This window comes from Vigna umbellata, chromosome 3 (assembly GCF_029865625.1).
Source record: "Vigna umbellata cultivar VRB3 chromosome 3, Vumbellata_1.0, whole genome shotgun sequence".
NCBI classification, from domain to species: domain Eukaryota; kingdom Viridiplantae; phylum Streptophyta; class Magnoliopsida; order Fabales; family Fabaceae; genus Vigna; species Vigna umbellata.
In genome coordinates, this window is record NC_142167.1 from 49,381,357 (window position 1) to 49,394,629 (window position 13,273).

A 13,273-nucleotide genomic window follows, 5' to 3' on the forward strand; every position below is an offset into this window, starting at 1 on the left:
AAGGAGCAGCCTTTAATTTATTTTTCCCAATTTACCCTCAATTTTTTAATTTAAAAATTACAGAATACATGTCACAATTATGTATAAACTAACGCGTCATCTAAAACAACACGAAAATAGGAACCTAAAGTGACATTAAACCTTTTTTTATTGTTGAGTTTATCGAGAATGAAGTTCACACCAATGACATTTGAGTCTAACTAGATAAGAGATTTACATTATTTCTACTTAAAGCTTTAAGGTAATGAATTAATAGATTTTTTACCTTTATATAATGCTATAATTTCTTATTTCTATTCAATGTGAGACTTGAACTAATGCTTAAATTTTTAACATTAACGTTAAAAAATCCACTAAAAAGTATACCAATAAAAATAAATCATATTATTGATTTTTTTTTTCATTGTTAGGTTTATCGAAGAGAAGGGTAACTGGAAAGATATAAACACCAATGGTATCTGAGTCCAACCAAATAAGGATTGACATAATTCTTTATCCAAAATCTTAAAGACAATGATTTAATGAATCTTTTACTTTCATATAGTGTTCTAATTTCTCATTTCTATTATTTGAAACTTGGATTCATAGTTAGATTCTTAAGATTAATATCGATAAATTTTTAAGAAATATAAAATTATTAAATATATCTAGATAACTTTTATGTATGTCATCAATTTTAAAAAATGAAATAAAAAAGTATTTAAATTATTGTTATGATGAATAATTTATGTCTAAGTGATTTATAATTTTGTAAATGAATTGGAGGAAAGAAAATAGAAGGTGATACAGCAGTTGTGAATGTTAATGAGAGTGAGAGAGACCTGCAAGGTAGAACTGTCGGTGGGACACGTGGTTATGATCGACGAGGAAGGAACATATATTTGTGAGAGACTATGGTTTGGGTAGAAATGAATAGAATAGAATAAATAGAAGGAATGATGGTAGGGAGCAAAAAAGAGAGTGGACAAATGAATATGCGTGCCACACTCATGTTACTATGAAGGGTTGCTTTCTGAAACCACTAATCCAAGGGGACACATGCAAAGTGGGTATTGGGGGTAGGATTTATTGTCAAACCTCTATGCCAATGGCATGAAAAAGTCAAGTGAAGAGAGGAACTCCTTGGGAGAATGCTGTTGACAGTTCATATGAAAGATTGATGGGTTTCAAGACCCGATGATTCCAATGCACTTTTTTTTTAAAATTTGGTTAGAGAGGGGTGTGTGTGAGGGAGAGTGTTTGAAGTGGCACTTCAAAGTGTGTACGGTGGGAAATGCAGACATAGTGTTTGATATGCTCACTCAAACAAACAAGCATACACACGTATTTATCACCATTTGCAATGCATGCAAGTGTAGCAAGTGATGAAAAGAGTTTGTTCACTTGTTCACTCAATTTCGCTGTTTCAGTCTCTTCCCTACATAATAATGCCTGCAGGAGCTAGTGCTTTATTTTTTCTTTTCTTTTCTTGCATCACCCTTTTTCTCTTCCATCCTATCACTGTTTTTCCTGCAAAGAAAACGTAAAGGAAACGCCTCTGTGCTTCCTCTCTCTCTCTCTCTCTCTCTCTCACTCTAAACATCACCCTTTATTCATTCACATTCAAATTATCTACTTTTTACTCATAGCTTCAAAGGGGAAGCTGCTTCTACAAGCCAAGTATTTGGTCCCTTCTCTTGTTTTTCTCTTTCTTTCATAGAGCTTAGCTCCTTGCCATTTTTCATTTTATTTTTGAGGCTCCATCTGAAGCCATGAAGGAGAGGAACAAAGGTGTGGAAGCTTACGCCAATGACATGGATTGCTACTACTACTCCACCTCTGAACTCCCATGTAAGAAACACCCTTCTTCTTCTTCTGTTGGTATATGCGCTTATTGTCTCAAGGACCGTTTGGTTAAGCTTGTGTGTTCTGACTGTGGAGAGCAAAGGCTTTCTTCTTGTTCTTGCTCTGATGAGATGACCTCCCACCGAAATTCGTGCACTGTTGAGGTGGGAAGTGTTGGAAGGGTATCTTTTCTCATTGAGAATGAGAAGAATGAGAAGCATGAGACTCCGGTTCTTCAGCATTTGAATCCCAACAAGGCCAAAGATAAGGAGGAGGAGGTTGTGGTGTTGAGGAGGAGCAGCAGCAGCTGTGTTGAGATCAAGAGGCATGGTGGGTTTTGGAGAATTGGGAAGTTGTTTAGGAAGAAAAAGGAGAAGGATTGTGGGAGAAGTGTTGTTGGGTTTGATGATAGGAATGAGATGTGGATGGTGGATCAAGGGGGTGTGTCTAGGTCCAGGTCACTATGCAGCTTCAGAGGGGGAGGGCTATTTGGATCTGAGGATGGTGGGGATTCAGTGCTGTCAGGTGCCAGAAGCTCAATTTCTGCAGCAAGGAGTTCTGGGGTTAATGGGGGTTTGATGTTGGAATCTGGGAGAAGAAGTGGATACAGTGAAGCTGAGCCAAGAAGAAGTGGTTTTGATGGGGAGAGGAGGGATTTCTTGTTTGATTATGAAAGTGGCAATGATCTCAGTCTCAAGGGTGGTGGGAAGAAGATGGATGGCGATGCAGGGTTCTATGGAGCAAATAGGCGTGTGTTTTCACTGAGGGAGAGTGATTTCAAAGGCATGGATGAGTCTAGCTTTATTGACTTGAAGCTTGATTACTCAGCAGAATCCAAGCATGAGTTTTCTGCTGCAAAGATGAGCAACCTTGGTGATGCCTTCTCTTCTTTTAGAGGTGGCAATTTCATGGCACATGATGGGGGAGGTTCTTATGGGGGCATGGTAGGGGATGGAGTTTTAACCAATGGAGGGTCATGTAGAATCACTGTGAATGACAGAGGAATCAAAAGGGGAAGGAAAAGCATGAAGGGTTGGAGGTGGATTTTCAGATACCATTCAAATTGGGGAAGCTCAAGGAAAAGAGATGAACATTTTATGTTCAAAGCCTGATATAGTAAGTAGCATCATCAAATACATATGAAAAAAAAAGACATCTTCCTGGTAGCTTCATAAGGGTAGTCTTAGTCTCTGGTTTAAATTCTCTGTAGTTTGGTCATTAGCCATTATCTTTCATGTGTACTAATGTTTTTTCAGTAAATGAGGAAACTTCATACTTCTTGGGAAGGTCGTTGCTAAAGGAAAGTTCCTGGCAACATTACTAATAGTCCTTAATTGTAAAAGAAAGAGCTAAAAACCAATCCTGCTCACAAAATTTTCAATGGAGAAAAGTATGCAGTAGGGTAACCTAATAGATATATGATAGCACTCTCTACAACCTAAGTGGTTGCCAAATTTGACACTTGAGCTGTTGCTATCACATATCCATATGATGTATATCTCCAATGCATTTATTTAACCAACCCTTCACAGTGAGACCCATTACTGTGGCAACAACTCATCTTTAAAGGTAACTGATCTGCATTATTGAAAGAAAGGGCCAGGAAACTCAGATGTGGGGATTCTCTTTTGACTCCTTGTTGCAACTTTACTAATCTTTTGTATAAACACAAACAACTATTTGAATTATTTACTTGATTTTTTATATTATGTTTCTCTTCAATTTTCAAAATACATTAATATTAATATATTTTAAAACGTTTACTTAATAGCCAGTTGTTTTATAGTTATGGCATTGTTAGAAATTATTCATCATGAGAGGTAAATACTAATGTCCTTTTAAATCTTCAATTCACATAGCATAATTAATATATAGATATTTTATGTAGTTCAGATTTATGTGATATGAACTTAGTAATATGTACACATTTTAAAACAAGTATTTTTGTACGATTTCTTGCAATTCAAAACATTTTAAAGCTCAGTGTGTTTCTAGACAAATTAAAAATAGATCAATTAAAACTAATTACCACTAGCCATATTTTAAATTTTTGTAGGATTTATTAAAAACATATTCTTAATAATTTATTAAAAAAAATTAAAGAATAAATATGTTTTTTGTCTTGAAGTATTACGAAAAATTAAAAATTGTCCATGCTCAAAAATAATTTAGTCTTTGATTGTTTTCGTTGCATTTAGGGTTTTCTTTCCACAGACGACTATTATCACTTAAAATCATATAATCAATTAACTATTATAAAATTACTATAATTATAAACATTAACTTTTAAAATATACACATTTCTATTTTATTAGAAAAAAGTATAACAATTCACTATTCAAATTTACCAACATATACTCATATTATAAAATTTAGCAATATATAATGACAACTATTATAAAATTTAACAATTAATTAAATTATTTATAAAATAGTCATTATAAATTTTAACCATTATCAAATTCATTTTTATCATCAATAGCATTACAAATTAAATAATCATCTCAATTTTAATAATAACTTATACATTTTTCAAATTCTCGGAATTAATTAAATCTCATTATATTATAATCTAATTATGGACTACCATAATTGAAAACTTCTGACCTTTATTATAATTATTTATTTATTAAAACTTTCCAAATTATATATATTCAATTATAATACAATATCATTTTTAAAACACGCATAATTCCCTATTTTCATTTTTTATCAACATCCCCAATTTTGTTACACTGTTATTTATTTATTTTTAGACATGTTTTAAATTTTCAGCTTATTAAAAGTAACCCATCTTCACACATATTCTAAAATTATTTCAATTTTTAAAATCTGTTCTAACTTTACCATAAAAATTCTAAAGGTAAATTTTAATTGATAAAAATTACCCATTGATCACTTTAAAAGGATACCGATTAAAAAATTGGTTACCCATAATCGATTCTCCAAAGAGTTAGAAAAAATGAAACTTCTTAGATTCTTTCTCAACTGGATTTTGAACGTGAAATAATTTGAGTTATTTAAGTAAATAACATGATGAGGTATTCATTATTGAATTTAATTTTTATTTTTCTAATGTATTGAAAAAATAAAAGTCACGGGTTTCATAAGCAAGAGAATTTCAAGTGGTATTTGCTAAACCAAACCAAAGTCCTTGTCTTTACATATTCTATCAACCATAGTTCTAAACAGAACACAGAAGATCCTGGTTTATTAATTATTAAAAAAGTTGACTAGGTATTGAAAGACAGCATGAATTGACCAAAACAAAACATACCTAACATTGGCAATTTTTTTAACAGCTTTTCTAATCTTAGGATATAATTATTTAAAAATTTTATTCTACCATTTTGAATATTTTTATTTTGCTTTTTAAAAGTAAATTAATGGAACATTTTCAGTTAAATTTATTATCTTTAACCATGTTATTAATATAATATATTACATTAGTTATTTCTATCATGCATGCCTTTTTATCAATAATCCAGTGTGATAGAATACACAATATTTGTTGGTAAAATTAAATGAAATTATCTGAGAAAAAGAATCATTAAATTAAATCACTTATCTTTTTATTTTTATTTTTTGAAAACATGGTCCAATCTCTTCAAACTTGACATCTCAGCAGTCTACACCAATCCCCAAATCCTCCCTTTGCATCCTTTTAGGCAGAAACTTCCGAACAGCCAAAGCCAACAAGACTGACCAAAATGGACCCTTTCACGCCCCTACCCAGCAGGATAATTTATTGTCCAGTGGGTCCCACATCTTCAAAATCCCATATTTGCCAAAAGAAAAAAAAAATTATTTTTCTTCAGCAACTTGGTCAATGGAACACGTTTACTAAATTTGTTCATTGACCATATCAAAATGAAACTTCGTCTCATACATATAAATAAGTAGATCTGTACATCCTTTAATTTCTACATTGAACAAGCTGTTCTTGGAAGGAAGAAAGAAACAGAGAATAATTGAGAAGAGAAGCAAGATTAGAGATAGAGAAGAGAATGTATGTGACTAGGCCTTTATCTCTGTTTAAGAAGTCTTCAGATGCTCTGTCATTGCCTCCACCAGAAGGTCCCAATTCTGGGATTTTGGTGATCCAAGATGAAGAGATGGAGCCAACCTCTTGTTTTGGGTTAGGAGAATTTCATGAGCTGAAGGAGTTGCCTTTCCCTCAAAATTTAAACCTTGAGTTGTTCTATAGATCAGGTATTTCACTCAATAGAACCACTCATTACCACCATGTCGCCTTCATCCCAGTTCCCAACCAGCCTCTGTCTTCCAACAAATACTATGTCATAAATCTAAATGGGAAGAAAAGAGGGTAAGCCTAAGCTTTCATTTCAATAAGCAAGTTAGATTTTCCTTGATGAGGGTGATTCCATTCTAATGCAAATTTGAGGATTGATCTTCTTGATATGTCTTATGTTAAGGATTATACTGATGTAATAATTTGCAATTGGTTGTGCAGGGAAGCCTATATTAACTCAAAGGATGAGGATTTGGACACATTCTGTTTCTACAATGCTGTAACTGATGTACCTCTGCATCAAATAGATGTGAATGACACATACCAGGAGTTTGAGATATATCCTAGGAGAAGTAAAGTTACTTTCAGGAGTGGTTTTTCAGCTAAATCTGTTGCCCCAGATGGATACCCTCCAAGATTTTTGAGCAGAAGGTGGAAAGTGAGTGCTTCAAGTGCTTCAAGTGATTCAAGTATAAGCGAAGCATTAGGGGTGAATGAGGCCCTCCGTGCCAGCAAGCCAGAATTCAAATTCTCCTTAGGAAAAAAGAGTTCAGACAGCGTTGCTGTGGGAAAATGGTACTGCCCCTTCATGTTTATCAAGGAAGGAACTCACAGAACATTGAAGGAAGAAATGAGAAAGTCAATGTTTTATGAAATGACACTGGAGCAGAAATGGGAGAAAATATTTTCATGCAAGAACCAGAATGAAGTGGAAAAGACTGTAGTTGTGAATGCTGTGGTTCAAAAGGAAGTGGTTGTAATTGGTGGCTGGGAAGCTGTGATCGATGAAATGGATATTGCAGAAGGTTTTAGGTGGTTCCATAGTTTGAACAATGTGGGAGAAAAGAGAAGTGTGGGATTGAACAGTGCAGTGGTTGAGAGAATGAAGTGGGAGCAGGAAAGAGCAGGGTGGAATGGAGGAAAAGAGAAGGAAATTAGAGTGAAGAAAGTGGAAGAATTTAAGGGGACTAAAAAGTGGAAGGAATTTGGTTGTTATGTGTTGGTGGAGACTTTTGTACTAAAAGCATTGGATGGAACCACATTACTCACCTATTCTTTCAAACACCATGATGAACTTAGGAGTAAATGGGAATGAAAACTTCTGTTATTGGTTTCATTTCAAACAGCATGCCAAACTCACCCGTATCTGAGTAGAATGACTGCTCTTGAATGCTGTCAATTTTTGTGAGATTTTGTTCACTAAGTTTGTTCATTCTTTAGTTTCATTGTAATCATTTCGATATTGCTTACAGATTGTAAGGATAAACCATAATATTTTCTCCATATACTCGATCATCTATTGAATCATGTGCTTCCTAGAGATATATCTATATTGGACCATGAGCTTCAACCATGGGTGTTGCTCCCTCCACCACCACACCTTTCTCCCTCCATCTCTCCTTTACTATTTTGTCCCTAAGTAAAATTTTATTTTTAAGGTTATTATTTTTTAATTTTACCCATTCACAACCTATTTCACTAATAACCTATTCTAGTCCCGTACATGAGTAAAATACTTTTTTTTTTCATTTGAACATTATATTTCTTCCTCTCTTTCTTTCGTCGTTGTGAGATACTACAAGTTGCAAAGGTTGGTGGTGGTGGAAAGAATTATCAAGCAGTCTCCCTCTAGTGTAGTGTCGCTCTCGTGGTGCAATACGTGGAGTGGTGCAGTGCAGTGCGTGTCGTGCTTCCTCGTATTCAAATAAACCTTGAAATAAAACTCTAAAATAAAAAACATAAACGGAGGTGACATCCTTCAACGGATGTCAACATCCTTCAACGGATGTCAACATCCTTCAACGGATGTCAACATCCTTCAACGGATGTCAACATCCTTCAACGGATGTCAACATCCTTCAACGGATGTCAACATCCTTCAACGGATGTCAACATCCTTCAACGGATGTCAACATCCTTCAAAGGATGTCAACATCCGTTTAAGAAAAAACGGATGTCAACATCTGTTTAAGAAAAAACAGATGTCGACATCCGTTTTACCTTAAACGGATGTTGACATCCGTCACCTCCATTTAAAGGTTACGTTTTTTATTTTAGAGTTTGTTTTATTTGGGGACATCCGTTGAAGGATCTCACCTCCGTTGATGTATACTTCCTCACGTTGGTTGATGCTCTGGACGCTCCTTGATGTTCCTCCACACCACGGCGGCGACGCTCCTTCACACTACGGCGACAATGGAAGCTTTCAAACCAAAAAAAAAACTGGGAAGAAAAAGGAATGAAAGTGCGGGAGGTGGGGAGGTGAAACAAAAATGGAGAAAGGGGAAGAGAGTTTCGTGGGTGGCTGCTGGGAAAGTAAAATTAGGGTTTCAAATTATTTAAAATAGGGTAAAAGTAAAAATCTTTTTAACTTAAGGATATAATTGTACTTAAAATAATATGGGGAGGTGGAGGAAGTATAGTGTGGTGGTGGAGGGAACAACACCCCTCAACCATATGTATAGTCAAAAACTTGAAAAACGGAATACAAGGCAGCTCTTCCTGCATCCCCATTTTCTCTTCCTACACCCCTATATTCCAATTTTACCCTTATAAAATTTATACTAGAGAATGAAAAGTTAATCTTATATTCATTAATGTCTAATTATTTTTTATATAAATTATAAAATAAAGGTTGCATTTAAATTTTAATATAAATCCATTTATCTCTAATGATAATATATATATAATTAAGATAGCATTACTTTTAATATAATAGTGAAAGTATGTAAGATCCATAGAAAAAAATAAAAGTAATTTATATATGTTGTGGTTTTGAATAATTATTTATGGTGTGAAAAATGTATAATGAAAGTTGTTAGACCCAAATTAATTGTGATAAGATGTTTTATTTCATTTTGTTCCATAATTAATAAAAAATTTATTGTTATATGATACTAATATGATATTAAACTATCGAGTATATGATTTTAATATTTTATTTTAGTCTATTGTATAACTAGGGTATATATATATATATATATATATATATATATATATATCAATATTTTATTAAGTTAGAATATACATCTAGTATATGAGTTGTCTATAGTAGAAATACTTATTATTTTGGCTAATGAAAATGTAACATCTTACTTTTCTCTCTTCCATAATGAGACCTTATCTTCTTTTACCTATAGTTCATTTTTTTCCACCTAGAAACTTTGAAATTTTGACTCCACTCCAAACTTCTGCCCAATGAAACAAAATAGGACAAACCTACAAAAGTTGAAGTGATATTGTGGGAAACATTAAGCATAGATTAAGGGAGAATGGTCTCTTTGTGGTAGGAACCATCCAACACTAAGGTTGCTGGTTTTCAAGGATAAAAATACATTGATTCTTTGCCTTAATAAAACTTAAGAAAACAAATTAAAACTTGGGAGAGAAGTGAGGTTGGTTTGAGAAAGGAAGAAAAGGGTGCACAAAGTAGAGAAGTTGGATAAACTTAGTCTAGATCTAGACGTTTGGAGTTACTAAACTTGAGCTAAGGGAACTAATACTTTCTTATATATGATATTTATACATGTTATGATCATGAATATGAGTTATGAACATGTTAAAATTTTGGTAATGGTAGTTATCTATTCACTTGTGTAAATTTAGTTTTCATGATTACAATTTTATTATTTTCGAGTTACTGTGGTAAAACCTTCCTTTTAATTTTTTTACCGTTGGATTTAGCTAACATTTTAATATATGAATCCTAAGACCTATTTATTCACTTTGACTGTTCGGATCATTAATTAGAAGTCTATACTTGGAGAAATAAATCCTGCATGTTTGAGTAAATTAATTACCCCTATAATTCTGTTACTGAGTCCTCTTGGTAAAATATATATTTTGACCTATTTGACTGTTAGATCAACCTGAAAATGTGATATATGCTTCCTAAGATATATTACTACACTTTGACCGATCGGATTTGTAATTGGAAGTCTATGTTTTGAGAAATTAATTTCGAAATTGTGAAAAATCTGATGAACATTGTATTTCTGTTCTTAAGTTATCATGGTAAAAACTTCAAATATATTTCATTTACCGTTAGATTGAGCCCAAACTTTAGTATGTAGTTCATGAAACATATTAAGTCATCTTGACCATTCAGATTTGTAATTAGATGTCTGTGCTTATAGGAATTCATTCCGCATTTTGAGTATAATCGAAAACCACTTAAGTTTTTGTCCTTATGTTACCTCGTTAAAACCTCAATATCTACTTAGTTAACCATTAGATTAATCTGAAATTTTAATATGTAATTCCTAACACATAGTGAATTACTTTGACCGTTCAAATTTAAAATCGTACGTACAAATTTAGAGATATTAGTTTTGTATCTTCTCAGGGATCTCAATATTGCTTAATTTCTGTTTTTGGATCATCTATACAAAAATTAAGATTTTGCCTTATTAACCGTTTGATCGGACTGAAGATTTTACCATATGATCTAAACATGTTGTTAATTAGTTTGATTGGTTCAGATCTTTAAGTAATGATATGTATAAAGAGTAGTCTTTCCACGAAATAGTAAATTTATTTGTATTGGGTAAAATCTTGAGTATTATATTCTTAAATTGTATGTGTAGTTGTATTTTGAGGATTGGAAGATGAGTAATATGATATATTCTATATTCTATATTAGAAATTAAATTATATTAAATATTATTGAGTTTGTAATCATTATTTGAGTTAAATCATGGATTGTAAATCATTTAATGGTAAATTTGGATGGGTTGTATAGGTATTCTTGCCATAATTGTAAATCCGAATTTTATTTATCTTCTACGACTTTGGTAAGTCGGGAGGAGAGAGGTTCGAAGCCGGACACTACTTTTGTAAGTAGGTGGGAGGATGAGAGGTCAGTTTGACATAAACCGTACTACTTTGGTAAGTAGGCGGAATGTCCCATGCTATGCTACTTTGGTGAGTAGATAGTATCACTTGTTTGTGCTACTTTGGTAAGTAGACAATATTACCTTGTTAGACAATATCACCTTGTTGTACTACTTTGGTAAGTAGATAAAAAAAATCACCTTGTTAGATTACTTTGGTAAGTAGTCAGTATCACATGGTTATGCTACTTTGGTAAGTAGACAGAAGGATTGTTGACTGCTTTGCTTTGGTAAGTAGGCATGTTAATAATATGTTGTATTGACTCTAGTAAATGGACTAATGATTTTGACTTGAGAAATATTATATAGTATTAATGTAATAGTGTTCTTGAGTATGTTTGAGATGCACAAATTGGACTGATTGTCACACTTGTGATATTAGTAAGATTGCGGATGATGTATATTTCTTGATTCGGTTAGCTCACCTTACTGTTTGTGTTTGTGTATGTGAATACAATGATCGTATAATATGTGATATTATACGGGAGCAGAAACTATTTCAGATGAATTAGCAGATAGTTCTGGACTTGCTTAGAAGATGAGAGATCTGCGGGGAAAAGATACATGGGAAATTTTTAAATAATTATACGTTTGAATTTCTGTGGAATTTTAAATTTCAGAATTTTCTGAGCTGTATGAAATTTTATTTTCAGAAGACTTATGTTGTAATAAAGAACTTAACATTTTGTTGGTGTTGAAATTTGTCAAAAATAAAATTATATATATACATATATACACTGGAGCATAAATCGTAACGCTAATTTGAGGTGTTACAAAGTATATTTAAACTTTAATAGTACAATATATAATTTATATCGTATTTATTATTTTGTTAAAATGATATCCAACATTTGATTGTCATATTAAAATTAATACCTTATTTTTATATTATAACACACAAAAAATATTAAATGTGTAAAGTAATAAATATAATATTAGTAGATAAGTTTAGAAAATGTAAAAAAAAATGAAAAACTCTTAATTATTGTAAACTTATGAAATTATCTACATTGATATTCAGGTTTTCCATAATTTGTTTTATAGAGGTTTTGACAATCCTATCATTATCTTTTTCTTGCATAGAAATACTTGAAACTTAGAATTTATATTGACATCTCGAAGAAAAGAAAAGAGTTCCATTCTCTCTCTAAAATAATTTGTTACGACGTGGAAAAAAGTTTCATTGAGTTTCACTATACATACGTTAACATAGTCCAAGGTGTTCTCAAACTATATGTTTCGATAGATATTTTTGGGACCAAGACACAAATCTTTTTTACGCTTGAATCTCGAGCTCTACCTACTCCTTCCGCTTAGACCGCTCGGCTTCCATAGTTTGACCGCTCGGTTGACTTCTGTCTAGGTCGTTTGGTTACATCAGTCTTGGCCGTTCGGTTGTCTTCGCGTTCCAGGGGGAGGTATCTGCAAAAGGCACTCCGACGCTCAAGTTAGGCATGTGATTTGAAGAACCTCGGCTCTTGGTTGAGTATTTAGTGAATGATTATCACTATTGAATTTTTGGGTGTTATGAAGGGTGAGCGTGGGTAGATTGTGAATGGAACGTACCTGACTTTTAGCCCTGTCAATGTATTTATAAATGTTTCATAGATAAAATAAAAACAACCTTACCTGGAGATCCGGTTAGTTACTCATAAACAACTTTATCAATATCAGCTTTACCAATATCTTTAATAAGATATTATGAACAAACTTATCAATATCTTTGATTATTTTATCATCCACTGGATTATTGGCCCAGTAACAACTTAAGTGTTGACCCAATTACCATTTGAAGTAGCTTATTAGCGTTGTAGGCCCAATTACGGCCCAAACCATTCGACCAGGTTGACCAATGGGATAGACCGATCGGCCTTGTTCAATAATCGCTCGGTCAATATTACATACGATACATCATACCCCCTAGTCCGAGTTAAGCGTTCGGCTTCAGCTGTGGTTAACTATAGGACTTATGAGTTCGAGGGAGGCTGTATTTGATGTACCTGTATCAAGGAGGAAAAATAATCGAATTTGAAGTAAAAGAAATTAGATGGTTATACCATGTAAGCACGACCGTTCGGCTGCGATTGTGGTGTGAATGACCATTCGGCTTTAACGTAGAAGTTCTTCCTAGAGAGCGAGCTTTATCGTTTGACTTTGCACTAAGAGTTCATGGAGAACTTCCTAGCGAGAGGGCTTTACATCTTTGCTTTGACTTTGACTTAGAAGTTCTTCCTAGGGAACGGGCTTTACCGTTCGACTTTGCACTAGGAGTTCCTGGAGAACTTCCTAGCGAGAGGGCTTTACC

At 33.2% G+C, this 13,273-nt stretch overlaps 2 protein-coding genes across 2 annotated transcripts; both read left to right on the forward strand.

Annotated features, from left to right (window-relative positions):
- Window positions 1–728: 728 nt before the first annotated feature.
- LOC124842588 (micronuclear linker histone polyprotein-like protein) lies at window positions 729–3,101 on the forward strand. Its single transcript, XM_088108568.1, has one exon. The coding sequence runs from the start codon at window positions 1,752–1,754 to the stop codon at window positions 2,934–2,936; it is 1,185 nt and encodes a 394-aa protein (XP_087964694.1). The 5' UTR covers window positions 729–1,751; the 3' UTR covers window positions 2,937–3,101.
- Window positions 3,102–5,740: 2,639 nt separating this feature from the next.
- LOC124842587 (uncharacterized) lies at window positions 5,741–7,401 on the forward strand. The gene is made up of 2 exons (XM_088108761.1): window positions 5,741–6,151; window positions 6,299–7,401. Exons 1-2 carry the CDS (start codon window positions 5,832–5,834, stop codon window positions 7,170–7,172), a joined length of 1,194 nt encoding a protein of 397 aa, XP_087964887.1. The 5' UTR covers window positions 5,741–5,831; the 3' UTR covers window positions 7,173–7,401.
- The last annotated feature ends 5,872 nt before the right edge of the window (window positions 7,402–13,273 follow it).